We start from the raw sequence: 14,066 nt of genomic DNA on the forward strand, positions 1-14,066 counted from the left end.
GAAAACTCCCACAATGGTCTCACCACAAGAAGATTGTTTTAACACCTAGGAATTGTTAGAAACCTGCTGGAAGCAACGAGCCAGAGCCATAAGGCTAGGTGCAATCCTATACATCGTTTTATTCTGATTTGATGGTGTGAATGGATCTTTATCAAGGGGGGAGATAGTATTCTCCTGAATATTACATCTCAAAGAGGATCCGGAACAAGCCCCTTGGGGGTGTGAAACATCACTTTCCAACATCCTCCATAGGGCCAACATCTTTGAAGAAGTGGCTCTTTACATGGAGGTCTGGTATACTTACCCCAAATAGCCTTTGTTCTTAAGATTGGTTCTATAGATAATTGTACATCACCTGTATGCCAGTCATATGATTGAAGTGCTTCAATTTTCCGACTGTATTCCCATGTCTTCAATGGTGGACAACAGTATTCCTAAAGTCATCCTTACAAAGCGTGTAAGTAGTGCGAAGAGTTTAATATTCGAGCAGTCACACCTATATTTGCTCTTCTACTCAATGTACCCACAGCTAGTGTTAGAGAGGACAGCTAGCATTACTCCAAAGAGAGCTCCTTGATTAGTTTCCAACAAATACATCCAAAGCATAACCTGAACATGTAACATATTACTAATATAAAAACAGTTTTAAATTTCCAAAAGGACCCTCTTACCTGTGTAATTTTGCTACCAAAGCTCTGTAGTCTTGAAATAAGCTGACTTTCACTATGGCACATGGCAGAGACCAAAAAGGAAAGAGAATCACATGTTAATATTGGGCAACACAAACTTTCTCTTTACACTAGTCTCATAACCTCAAAGAGCTTGTTGCTTTTCCCTAATGCAGCACAGAGCTTGTTGCTTTTCCCTAATGCAGCACAGTTTTATTTGTCAATAGGGGGAAAACGCACTTTAGATTTTAGCCTAGGGTTTCGTACCTGAACCAGGCTCCATATATGTGCTCATTTTAGATCAAACCAAATTAATTATAGGTGTAGCGAAAGTACCAAAAGAATATTGATTGCCAGGACATGGGCACCAAGGAAGAGCCATCACAGATTAAATCTATAATCATCATGTTTTCTACATCAACCTTGCAATACTGGCATACTTGGTATCCAACCCCACAATTGGTCTTTAAGCACTTACACACAGAACTGAAAACATGTAATCAGTTGGGCAGCTGGCTCAAGCTGAAGCCTTTTTTAAGTGTCATTGGTTGAAAAGATGCATGGCAATCAGCATAAACCAATCCATTATGATTGTAGAGAGATTAAATCGGGACTTTGTACACCTACTAAGGGCTCACATGCTTCAACTATGCGCTCCATTTGATCCAAATAATCCACAAACTCACAAACTCTTCATCAAACGCACTGGACTTCACTGTATGCTTTGCTGACGTTGACTCCTGAATGACGATATAAAGAGTGAAACTTCCTTCAGTCAAAACCGTGCTTATGATTTGCTGAGCTCCACCGGCGCTCATGGCCTCAAGAAATGGGATTTTGTCCTCTGCCACAACAACGGTCAACAGCCTTGGGATGTTGAAAGGCAGCAACTTCGCACTCGAACCACAAGTTAAACTCTTCATGAGGAACTGTTTCTTTCAACTCAAAACAAAAATCAACACCATTCCTTGCCTGACCATCACACGCACAATTACAGCAGGGATCACACTAGTACTCAGGACTGGACTACGCAAACAGCCTCTATCTGGGGCCCTCAAATGACCTACTGGACAGGCTACAAAGTGTCCAAAACACGGCAGCTAGATTACTGCAGACTACAATGCCCAGAACACATCACCCCAGCTCTTCAAATAGTCCACTGGCTCCTGATCAAACTCAGGTTTCACTTACAACCATGTATGCATTACCCATCATACCTCCTATAGAAGATGCCCAGAATCCACCGCAAGAAAATTAATCCATCACATACCTTCGAGAATGCATCGATCCAGCAATGCAGCCCTAGTAATGGTGCTAAGCTCAAGCTGAAATCATCCTTATTCCTCACAGTTATCCCCTGATAATTGGCTATTCAACTAACACAAGCATGAGAAAAGCACAAAATCCTCCTACCTAATATGCATAAGATTAGATGAACACGCTATGAATCTACACACAACTCAACAGTGAGGGTGTATGGGAGTTCGGACACTTTGCTCAGTTTGCCCGCAACCTCAAAATAGAAATCGGACCATCATTCTTGCAAAAATGCAATTGGCGAGCACACGTGGCCCCATCCACAAAGTGCATGAGCTCTGACTGTGAAGGGCCACTCTACCCTCACTCTTTAAATCAAACCAAAGAGCAGGAACTACTGTTAAGAGAGATGATAACCAAACACTCCAATACCACCGGAACAAGAGCATCATTCTTCAATGAAAAGGCCCGTCTCTCACTTAATGTTTCCCTGCCCTCCCCCAACAGACTCCTTTTCATCTCCCTCGATTTTACACTATTCGCACAATCAACCCTTGCACACGACTGTAACTGTCTACAAACACACCACACTAACTGAGAAACACTACCGTTCACTTCTCCAGCAATATCACACCCTGCACACCAGTGGCTAAATAGGTCTTCGTAATGTTGATTCCAACTGATTGACCTTGGGTTCAATCTTCTCGATGAAACACACACTGGTTCTCTCGACCACTACTTACCAAGAATCGCACCACAAATCATGACTCTTACCTCTGGCGTGCATGGATCAATACACAGTATTCTTATTTGCCTCTCCCTCTATCCCACTAACAAATCCCATTTACACTTTTGTCTGCAGGGCTATATGCAGCGTAGACGCCAAAATGGCAGACGTCCTTTACAGCCTTTCTGTGCTAGGACTTTCCAGGGTTCACAAATGCTGGGAGGTGGGAGTCAAGAACCTGCTTAGCTGAACATCAACTGCGCTATATTTTACTGCCGATTCATACAAACATGTCAATGTGCCATTACATGTGCATGTCACAATGCATGAAAAGGAGTATTAGGATACATCTATAAGACAGCTTAAGGCGCGATACATAATGGTAAAAAAGTTATAATTAGCATCTCATGTCAATGTTAGAGTTGTGACATGCTATAACTCCACGTTGCACAAAAGGCTGCTCACTTGGTGATGCCAGATACCCATTAGCTGCTTTTAGCTCTGGCTCAAACATATATGTAATGGCAGCATGAACAGTCTATAAAAGACCCTAACAGAATGTCAAATGAAGTGATTACCTTGCCAGAGAAAACAGTTAGGTAGAATTTCCTTTTTGGATGTAATTCTCTCCACTTGCGAGACTCCCCAGAACTTTCTGCTGGACTGTTGGATTTTTATCAGTTCTCCTGATTGAGTGGGAACCTTTTTCCACACTCACCAAGTCGTTTACTTTACCTTTGGGAACCTTTTGGTTGCATCTTTCGGGAGTTATGCTTTCCTCCAACTTTTTAGGCATCTGCAATTTATTATTGATGCACAGCACTCTGAGCAGGTTTGCTGGGAGCCTCTTGAGCTGCCCTTCTTATTTTCCTTGTGATAACAGCCGTTACCAAGGACAGAGGGGGAGATACCTTTTATCCTACCGACTTATTTTGTGGAATCTGCACAACTCACCTTTTACCATCTCTGGATGACCTATCATTTGACCATTCTTCTACCAACGTGGGTGGGGGAGGTCAGCTAGGTCTTTTTTCTTTGGTGGGCTTCCTTGTGAAAGTCTGCCAAGGCTCTCTGCGTGCCTGAAAGGAGAGAATGTGGGGGAGAAGTGTGAAACTCCATGTCTTTGTCTTGCAGTGTGTCTGCCTGTATCCAGTTTGAACTGTGAGTCTGGCTGTCCTGTTTGCTTGAAGGCTTGAATGGTGATTGGGGAATCCCCGATAGCTTTCCTGCATAAAAGGCAAGGGTCCTGGAGCGAGGAAGAGTCGACCAACGGAAACAAGAAACGAAGAACAAGGACGTCTGCAGCCATTTCCAGCGGTCACCAGAGCCAACTGACTGACTGCTGCAGCTCCAGCCCTCTCTTCTGATGGACAGGGAAGATCCAGACCGGACTACTTCCTCCCACGGACTGGTGTGCATAACCAGTCTCGAGACGACCTGCATTTAGAGACATCCCTTGAAGAGTAGTGACCGTCCTGGGCTGCAGTCTCCAAATACCCTGGGACCTGGACCATTTTGCTGTGCATCGTCTCTTGAAGTGCGGTTTCAGCTGAACACGGGCCTACAGTGATTTTTTTCACCACTCCTAGAAGTTTTCTCAACCATGACGGAGACTGAGAAACGGAGGGAAGGCTGCTGTGTGTTAACAGTCGCTGAACCGAAGCCTGTGTCGAGTCCCAATGACGCAGTATCGTAAATATAGTTTGCTGGGCGTCCATCTGAAGAAGCTGACCGTCTGCTCCAGCCAAAAGTTTTCTTCAGCCTCCAGGCCAGGAATCCAAACAGGAGCTGTGGTCGTCTCACCTTGGGGACCCGCCGGTGACATCCTCGTTCTTCATCAGAAAAGGTACTGGCCTGCTCTCCTAGATGCACAGAGTAATGCTTAACAAATGTTTTATTGTGTATATATATAAAATACATTACTCCCCGTGATTGTATTTCTGATGCTTGTATCTGCTTCGATTCACATGCTGTGCATAGGCCGACATCTAGTGGAAGCTGTGGAGTATTACAGTTTGTTTTTCGAAACTCAAAAATGGGCGTCGACATAGGTCGTGCCAGTAATACTATCCCTAGTGTGACGTCCACTGTACCCATGATCCCTCACGCATGCAGGACCCTCAGATTGCATTTTTTCTGACATGAAGTCGCATGAGGAGTAGCGCGAGTACAGTTTATGCAAGCAGATAGATAAGACTACAAGCATCCTTCTCTCAGAGGGGAGGAAGGGCAGGCACATGTGAATCTAAGCAAATACAAGCATTAGAAATACGATTACGGTGAGTAATGTATCCCTTCTGAGGCTTGTAGAATCTGCTTAGATCACATGCTGTGCATAGATTAGCGAGCAGTGTTAGAAGAAGGAGGTGGGATGTGACAAGGGTCATGAGCGAACAGATGTCTTAGAACCGCTTTTCCCACTTTAGTATCTGTCTTGGAATGAGTGTCAATGCAGTAGTGCTGAGTAAAAGTGTGAATAGAGCTCCAAGTAGCTGCTTTGCAAATGGTGTCAAGGGATACATTTGCAATGAAAGCCAGAGTGGCCCCAATGCCTCTTGTAGAGTGGGCTCTTGGCGTAAAGGGCAGAGTTTTTTCATAAAGGGAGTAACACAGCTGGATACAATTGACTATCCACTCGAGATGGCACCCTTAGAGACGCGATCTCCCTCTCTGCATGTAGCTACGGAGACAGTTGGTCTGTTTTTCTTAGCGGCCTGGTCTTGTCTACATAGTAGAAGACCGCTCTTCGCACATCTAGAGTGTGTAGTTTCACCTCAGCAGAGCTTTTGGGTTCTTGGAAGAAGGCCGGAAGCTTAATGGACTGGTTAACGTGGAATTTAGAAATGAACTTAGGTGAGAACCTAGGGTGTGTTCGTAGAACCAGTTTATCTTTATGAACAGTAAAGAAAGGATCCTGCACTGACAGAGCCGGAATTTCACTGACCCTCCTTATGGATGTAATGGCTACTAAGAAGGCAGTTTTATAGGTCAGCTGTTTGAGACTGGCTTTATGCATGGGTTCAACGGGGGACCCCATGAGCTTAGTAAGCACCACATTAAGGTCCCATCCTGGTGGTGGGTTTGAAATTTGAGGGTGGAGTCCCTTTACCCCTTCCATGAAGGCTTTAACCACTGGTACTTTCCACCACAAAACCTTTTTATGGGAGGTGGTGTAGGCTGACGGCGCCGCCAGGTGTACCTTGAGAGAATTAAATACCACCCTGCATCCAGCAGGTGGGGCATGTAGGTGACAATATTGGAAGGAGTGCAATCAACTGGGTTGATTTTCTAATTCTGGCACCAGATAACAAATCTTTTCCATTTATCAAAGTAACAGTGCCTCGTGTTTGGTTTCCTAGATTCTTTTAGGATGTCCATGCATCTCTGTGTTAGGTTGAGATGTCCAAACTCTGACTTCAGGAGCCATGCTGCTAAATTCATTGAGCTGGGTTGAGGATGCACTGTTTGACCTTGGTGCTGGGATAGTAGGTTGTGCCAGCACGGGAGTCCGATAGGTTCTCACACACGGCTAGTCTGCGTAGGTGTGGGAACCACGGTTGCCTCACCCACATGGGAGCAACTAGGATGAGCGTCATCGATTCCCTGTGCATCTTGTGGACCACCTTCCTCAGGAGAGGAGTTGGTGGAAAAGCGTAGGCAAACATCCCTGACCAGTTTATCCACAGGGCGTTCCCCTTGTCTGGCTGGGGGAACCTGGATGCGAATCCTGGGCATTGTCTGTTTTCGCTTGTGGCGAATAGGTCTATAGTGGGGACACCATTCGTGTTCTTCTGGGGGGGGATCTCTGCTCAAAGCGTCTGCTAGAGAATTGAGATCCCCTGGAACATGTTGAGATGACAGGTAAATGTTCCGTCTGAGTGCCCATGTCCAGATTTTCTGGGCAAGCCTGGACAGATTTGGCGAACGAGTCCCTCCCTGCTTGTTTATATAAAACATAGCTGTTGTGCCGTCTGTTAAGATCTGCACAGACAGGTTCATCAGGTGGGGTTTGAACGCTCGAAGTGCTCTGAAGACTGCCAGAAACTCTAGCAGACTGATGTGATTATTGGCTACTGTGTGAGACCAAAGACCCTGCGCTGTGTGGTGAAGGAGGTGTGCTCCCCAGATAGGGACGCGTTTGTAATGACTACAGCCTGCATCTCCGGATCGAAAAAGGGCTTCCCCTTTGACAGGTTCTCTCTCTTCCACCAGTGAAGACTTTGTACAAGTGTTGGCGAAACGACCACTAGATCGTCCCAATGACCACTTGTCTGAGACCATTGTTTCGCCAACCATTCCTGCATGGGTTGCATGCGCAGGCGCGAGTGGGGAGCCAGGTAAATACATGAGGCCATCATGCCTAGCAAACGAATCGCTTTGCGCACCCTTATCTGACGACCGGGCTGATATTGAGGAATTTGCAGTAGTATATTCCGAATTCTTTCCTCTGATGGAAAGGCCAACCCCTCTTGAGTGTTTAGGACAGCTCCTAGGAACTGTTTGGAGGTGCTTGGCACCAGGCTTGATTTTTTCTCGTTGATAGAGAACCCCAATTCGAAGAGGAGGTCGATAGTTCTTTGAAAGTTGGATCTGCAAATTACTGGGGTTTCCCCCGTGATGAGCCAGTCGTCCAGGTAAGGGTACACTGGGATTGCCTCCCTGTGTAGGTGTGCTGCCTCCACCGCCAGTACCTTGGTGAATACCCTTGGAGCCGAGGCTATACCGAAGGGCAGCACCTTGAACTGGTAGTGCTGACTGTCCACCTTGAAGCGCAAGAATCTTCTGTGCGTTGGGAACATGGAAATATGAAAATAGGCATCTTTCATGGAATCTTTTACAGGATTTTAGGAGGGGGATTACCTCTTGGAGAGCAGTCATGCGAAATTTCTGGGGCTTGACATACTTGTTTGCAGGGCGTAAATCTAATACTGGGTGCATTGTCAAATCTTTTTTTGGCACAAGGAAGTAAGTTGAATAAATACCCTTGTTTACCTGGTTGCCCGGGACGAGTGTTATTGCGTCCTTTGCGATAAGATTGACGATTTCCTCGAGGAGGACCTTTTGGTGGTCCAGGCAATGTATCTTGTCGTGGTGGGTGGTTGCGAGGGCGCTCCAGCAGTTCGATGCAGTATCCTGCGGACACTGTGGACGGCACCCATCTGTCCGATGTGATCCCTTCCCATGCTTGGGTGAAGTTGGAAATGCGCCCCCCTACTGGGGAAGCGTGGGAAGGGACCCTGAGCGGAACGTCACTGTTTTGCAGGAGGCATACCGCCTCTGCCTGGGCTGCCTCTTCCTCTACCACTGCTCCTTTTATTACCTCTGCCGGAACTTTGAGTAGTCTGTTGGTTGCCACACCACGATGTACCCTGTCCCTGTGTGTAATTGGAGCCCCTCTGGGAATTTTGGCCACGTGATCGACGAAAATTACTATTCCCTCTTTGATTGGTGAGCTTATTTGTCAATTGTCCCAGGGACTTCAGAGTATCGTACTCGTCTTTGGCAGTTTTGAGTGCGTCCTCTACTGCTTTGTCAAACAAGACATTCGGTTCCACAGGCATGTCAATAAGGGTAGTCTGGGTCTCGGGTTTAAACCCTGACTGTTTTAGCCAAGCGTGCCTCTTAATGACAGTGCCCTCTGCTATGAGCCGGCCTGCATGATTTGCAGCGTCAAAGGTCGTCTTCAGAATGCAACCAGACACAGCTCTACCCTCCTACGCGATCTGGGCTAGCTGGCCCTTTAGTGGTTCTGGAACGGAGTCAATGAGAGCAGCTACCTGCTCCCACTGGTGGCAATTATAGCTTGCCAGGAGAGTGGTGGTATTGGCGATTCTTGCCTGGTAAGCGGAAGTGGAGGCCACTTTCCTTCCTAACCCATAAATTATCTTGCTCTCCTTGTCTGGCAGAGCCTCAGATGAAGATAGAGGTGTCCCTGCTCTTTTTCTGGTGTTTGTGATTACCAATGAGTCAGGCTTAAATTGACCCCTTATGTAAAGTGGGTCAGACTGGGAGGCCCTGAACACCTTCTCAATTCTGGGGTTTAGAGCCCTAGTGAGATTAGGAGTGCGAAGGGAGGGATCAATCCTTTGCTGGATTGACTTGAGAATAGGAATGGCTTGAGCAATGGGCCTTTTGTCCCCCACTAGCTCCTCTGCAAAGTCCCTCTCTTCCTGCGCCCCCTGAGTGTCTATGTGGAAGTGCTCTGCGGCTTTAGCCAGGACCTCATTTAGAAGGGGCTGTTTATCTATAGGTGAGTCAGTAACTTGTGGTTCCTTGCTAACCAGAGAGTCCACATTGTAGACTTCCTCCTCATTTTCCTCCTCCTCCTCCTCCTGGTCCGCCTCATCTCCATAATACTCTACCCCTGCTTGGTCGTCCAGCACTTGTATTTCTGGGTCATCCTGATACTGTTGGTAAGGCTGGATGTAGTAGGGTCTGAAGTCAGACCATGAGCTGGAGCATCAAGCCGAGATCTCTTATTAGGAGGCTGAGGGTCCTTGGATCCTGAAGGAGTAGCATTGTCAGGGGTATAGCTAAGAAATAGCCAATTTTTATGAAAAAAAACCCACAGCTAAGGAAGACATTCTCCTCATCACCCTGTCTATGTCCTCAGTGCTCCATTCTCTGGAACTGGGGATGACAACCTCCTGTTGAGGTTCCTCTTGTAGTCCCATATCCTGAGGAGTGGGCGGGAGGAGCCTAGGTGTAGTGACTGGGACAGGGGTCTTAGATTTGTCCTTATCTGATGACCTGTGTTTGTCCTTGTGTGCTTGGGGTGCAGAAGTTGAATGTGATGACACTTTCTGCTGTTTGTCCCCTTTCCCATGAGTGGAAGAGCGTTTCCCTGATGGTTTGGCCTTTTCTGTATCTTTAGACGCCTGGCGTCGAGATTCGGGGGTACTGTCTCTCTCTTTCGAGTGTGCACGTCGGGACTCGGAGGCAGACGCTGAACGGGCTGCCGGAGCCGACTTCTGGCGTGCGGCTTGGGGGTGGAGGTCGGATACGTCTTCTGACGAACGCACCTCTGTGACTTTGGGGAGCGAGGCACTCTTGGCAACTGTGGACGGTTGCCGTGTGTCGTGCAGCGATCTCGACCTGGAACGCCCAGAGGACACCGATTCCGTGGACCTCTCTCTACGTGCCTCTGTCTTCCGAGAACTCGACACATGTGTCGGGTTTCGGTTGGACTTAGTGTGTTTAGGTGTAGAGAGGCTCAGCTTCACCTCACTGATGATGCCCAACAAGGCTGAAACACGTGTATGGGGTTGCTGATGTTACTCTTGTTCAGAGAGGAATTGCCATAGCATTTCGGTGCTGGACTGCCCTTGTGGGCGGGACAAAGACTGATATGCAAATGGATATTTCCCATCTGTGAAGGTACAGTGAGCAAAAAGCAATGGCTGCGAACTCTCAATGTGGTTAATAACCACTAAACAGGTTATCATGCCTTGTTTTTTCGAGAGAGGGGCGCCTGCTACCTTTTTTGTATTGTTGAAAGGAACTTGGGGTTGGTCACCCTAGGTTACCTGGGGGCAACCAGACGTGGACTCCCTGCTCACTGTGCTTAGAGAGGCTCAGCTTCACCTCACTGATGATGCCCAACAAGGCTGAAACACGTGTATGGGGTTGCTGATGGTACTCTTGTTCAGAGAGGAATTGCCATAGCATTTCGGTGCTGGACTGCCCTTGTGGGCGGGACAAAGACTGATATGCAAATGGATATTTCCCATCTGTGAAGGTACAGTGAGCAAAAAGCAATGGCTGCGAACTCTCAATGTGGTTAATAACCACTAAACAGGTTATCATGCCTTGTTTTTTCGAGAGAGGGGCGCCTGCTACCTTTTTTGTATTGTTGAAAGGAACTTGGGGTTGGTCACCCTAGGTTACCTGGGGGCAACCAGACGTGGACTCCCTGCTCACTGTGCTTAGAGAGGCTCAGCTTCACCACACTGATGATGCCCAACAAGGCTGAAACACGTGTATGGGGTTGCTGATGGTACTCTTGTTCAGAGAGGAATTGCCATAGCATTTCGGTGCTGGACTGCCCTTGTGGGCGGGACAAAGACTGATATGCAAATGGATATTTCCCATCTGTGAAGGTACAGTGAGCAAAAAGCAATGGCTGCGAACTCTCAATGTGGTTAATAACCACTAAACAGGTTATCATGCCTTGTTTTTTCGAGAGAGGGGCGCCTGCTACCTTTTTTGTATTGTTGAAAGGAACTTGGGGTTGGTCACCCTAGGTTACCTGGGGGCAACCAGACGTGGACTCCCTGCTCACTGTGCTTAGAGAGGCTCAGCTTCACCTCACTGATGATGCCCAACAAGGCTGAAACACGTGTATGGGGTTGCTGATGGTACTCTTGTTCAGAGAGCAATTGCCATAGCATTTCGGTGCTGGACTGCCCTTGTGGGCGGGACAAAGACTGATATGCAAATGGATATTTCCCATCTGTGAAGGTACAGTGAGCAAAAAGCAATGGCTGCGAACTCTCAATGTGGTTAATAACCACTAAACAGGTTATCATGCCTTGTTTTTTCGAGAGAGGGGCGCCTGCTACCTTTTTTGTATTGTTGAAAGGAACTTGGGGTTGGTCACCCTAGGTTACCTGGGGGCAACCAGACGTGGACTCCCTGCTCACTGTGCTTAGAGAGGCTCAGCTTCACCTCACTGATGATGCCCAACAAGGCTGAAACACGTGTATGGGGTTGCTGATGGTACTCTTGTTTAGAGAGGAATTGCCATAGCATTTCGGTGCTGGACTGCCCTTGTGGGCGGGACAAAGACTGATATGCAAATGGATATTTCCCATCTGTGAAGGTACAGTGAGCAAAAAGCAATGGCTGCGAACTCTCAATGTGGTTAATAACCACTAAACAGGTTATCATGCCTTGTTTTTTCGAGAGAGGGGCGCCTGCTACCTTTTTTGTATTGTTGAAAGGAACTTGGGGTTGGTCACCCTAGGTTACCTGGGGGCAACCAGACGTGGACTCCCTGCTCACTGTGCTTAGAGAGGCTCAGCTTCACCTCACTGATGATGCCCAACAAGGCTGAAACACGTGTATGGGGTTGCTGATGGTACTCTTGTTCAGAGAGGAATTGCCATAGCATTTCGGTGCTGGACTGCCCTTGTGGGCGGGCCAAAGACTGATATGCAAATGGATATTTCCCATCTGTGAAGGTACAGTGAGCAAAAAGCAATGGCTGCGAACTCTCAATGTGGTTAATAACCACTAAACAGGTTATCATGCCTTGTTTTTTCGAGAGAGGGGCGCCTGCTACCTTTTTTGTATTGTTGAAAGGAACTTGGGGTTGGTCACCCTAGGTTACCTGGGGGCAACCAGACGTGGACTCCCTGCTCACTGTGCTTAGAGAGGCTCAGCTTCACCTCACTGATGATGCCCAACAAGGCTGAAACACGTGTATGGGGTTGCTGATGGTACTCTTGTTCAGAGAGGAATTGCCATAGCATTTCGGTGCTGGACTGCCCTTGTGGGCGGGACAAAGACTGATATGCAAATGGATATTTCCCATCTGTGAAGGTACAGTGAGCAAAAAGCAATGGCTGCGAACTCTCAATGTGGTTAATAACCACTAAACAGGTTATCATGCCTTGTTTTTTCGAGAGAGGGGCGCCTGCTACCTTTTTTGTATAGGTGTAGAAGTAGTTTGCGTAGCACTCGTGTCGCCGGGTGTGTTCCCCATAACTGCCCTGCCAGACAATCCTCTGAGGTCGGGGACTAGCGCTTGGGTGTCTTTCGACGCCCCTGTGCCCTCACCGTCCGAAAAGGTGGCGAGTCGCTGCCATCAATGAAGGCAACCACCGCTTCCATGGCCTCGAGCTGCCTGGCGTGGTGGGCCCAACGCTTAGTGGAGCGGTCCTTGAGTGTTTTTGCTTTAAAAAGCTTGCACGCTCTGCAGTTCGCTTCAGGGTGGTCCCTCGGCAAGCAGAGATTACAGGTGGCGTGTTTGTCAACCCAAGGGTACTTGCGGTTGCACTTGGGGCAAAATTTAAAAGGAGTACTCTCCATATGTCACCTTAAGGCAGCGGGCTAGTGTATGTTGGAAATGAGTGTAGAGTATGTTTCCACCCCCCACTCTCCCTACTTGCAGGGCCGAGGCCAGAGGCCTTCCGAGGCCCAAAGTCCATCATGCAGTCTCGACGGTTGGTTGTTCTTCGGACCGGTGTCGATCTTCGGTGTCTCGACGTGGGAGTGAAAGAACGGGGAAATTAATATAGATTTTTTGCAAAATGGCTGAAAGCCAGGGAACTCCGCACAATGCTTCCGACAAGTATGGCGGAAAAAAACAATCTGAGGGTCCTACAAGCGTGAGGGATAATGGGTACAGTGGACGTCACACTAGGGATAGTATTAATGGCACGCCCTATGTCGACACTGTGGGATGTTTTTACCCATGCATCCAAGCCCTACCATAAAACTGTGCAGTACTGGCATGGAAAACATCATGATGGCCAGAACTCCCCAGAGAGTGCACAGGGAAAACATGAAGAATAGGCTGCCACCCATTTTTGCCTATGTTGTGAGCACAGGAGGGCACTGCCTAAAACCATCATTGGGCTACACACACAGTAGGCTGAAACCATTGGAAACGGCAATGCTGATTGCCAAAAAGCAACTCAGAACTGTGGGGAATTCATTTTCTTAATCCCAAAAATGGTTGCATTACCGGTACTCACCACTATCAGAAAGCCGGCGTTTTAAAACCACCAGACTTTTGTGTAAAACTGAACAAATGAAACAAAACCAGGCCAAGGAAAGACTTGCTAAGAGGTGGAAGAATGTAAAACTATATTCTGAAATGACTTGAAGGAATTATTTATTTAATGAATAGGTACAAATTGTCAGTTTGATTTGAATGTAGAAAATTGGGAACAAAACGTGACATTTAGCTGAAACCTGGCTTAGTGAAACTGAATTCTGCCTGACAACTACCCCCGACAGGAGTTGAAACTGGATCAACAGCCACTCTTCCCAGGCCTAGCTGCATCCTGCTGCCCCTTGCCAAAAGGAGTTGACACCTCTCTGATTAGATTAGGGGTGGAGTACCTGGGAACTGGAAGGGACCAAACAATGCAACTTCCTTGACTCAGGCAAATGTTATATTGGGGGCGTCGTAAAATAGCTTCCTCTTGGGAGAAACTGGGGGGCAGCTGTGCCTCTGTGAACAAGCTGGCTTGGGAGAAGTGGATAAACCAGTTATTCCACCATGTGATGTGGGAAGCCACACCCCTTTTTGACCAGGGCATAATTTAAAAAAAGATGGATAATTCATAGTACGGACTTGTCAGAATTATATAAGTAATACCATTATTCTTGTGATTTTTCGGTGCACATTTTAAGAGGCGTTAGGACCCTGTGGTGTATTCTGGGGGGTTGCTAGCAGAAAATAG

General features: G+C 47.4%; 1 protein-coding gene across 1 annotated transcript in view; it reads right to left on the reverse strand.

Annotated features, from left to right (window-relative positions):
• Window positions 1–14,066, reverse strand: part of RCC1L (RCC1 like) — a 338,336-nt gene that overhangs the window by 243,558 nt on the left and 80,712 nt on the right. The window contains exon 5 of the mRNA XM_069614751.1: window positions 672–723. Within this exon, the coding sequence (XP_069470852.1) occupies window positions 672–723 (52 nt within the window). The remainder of the gene's footprint in view (window positions 1–671; window positions 724–14,066) is intronic.

This window comes from Ambystoma mexicanum, chromosome 9, assembly GCF_040938575.1.
Source record: "Ambystoma mexicanum isolate Mex_15411 chromosome 9, UKY_AmexF1_1, whole genome shotgun sequence".
Classification (NCBI taxonomy): domain Eukaryota; kingdom Metazoa; phylum Chordata; class Amphibia; order Caudata; family Ambystomatidae; genus Ambystoma; species Ambystoma mexicanum.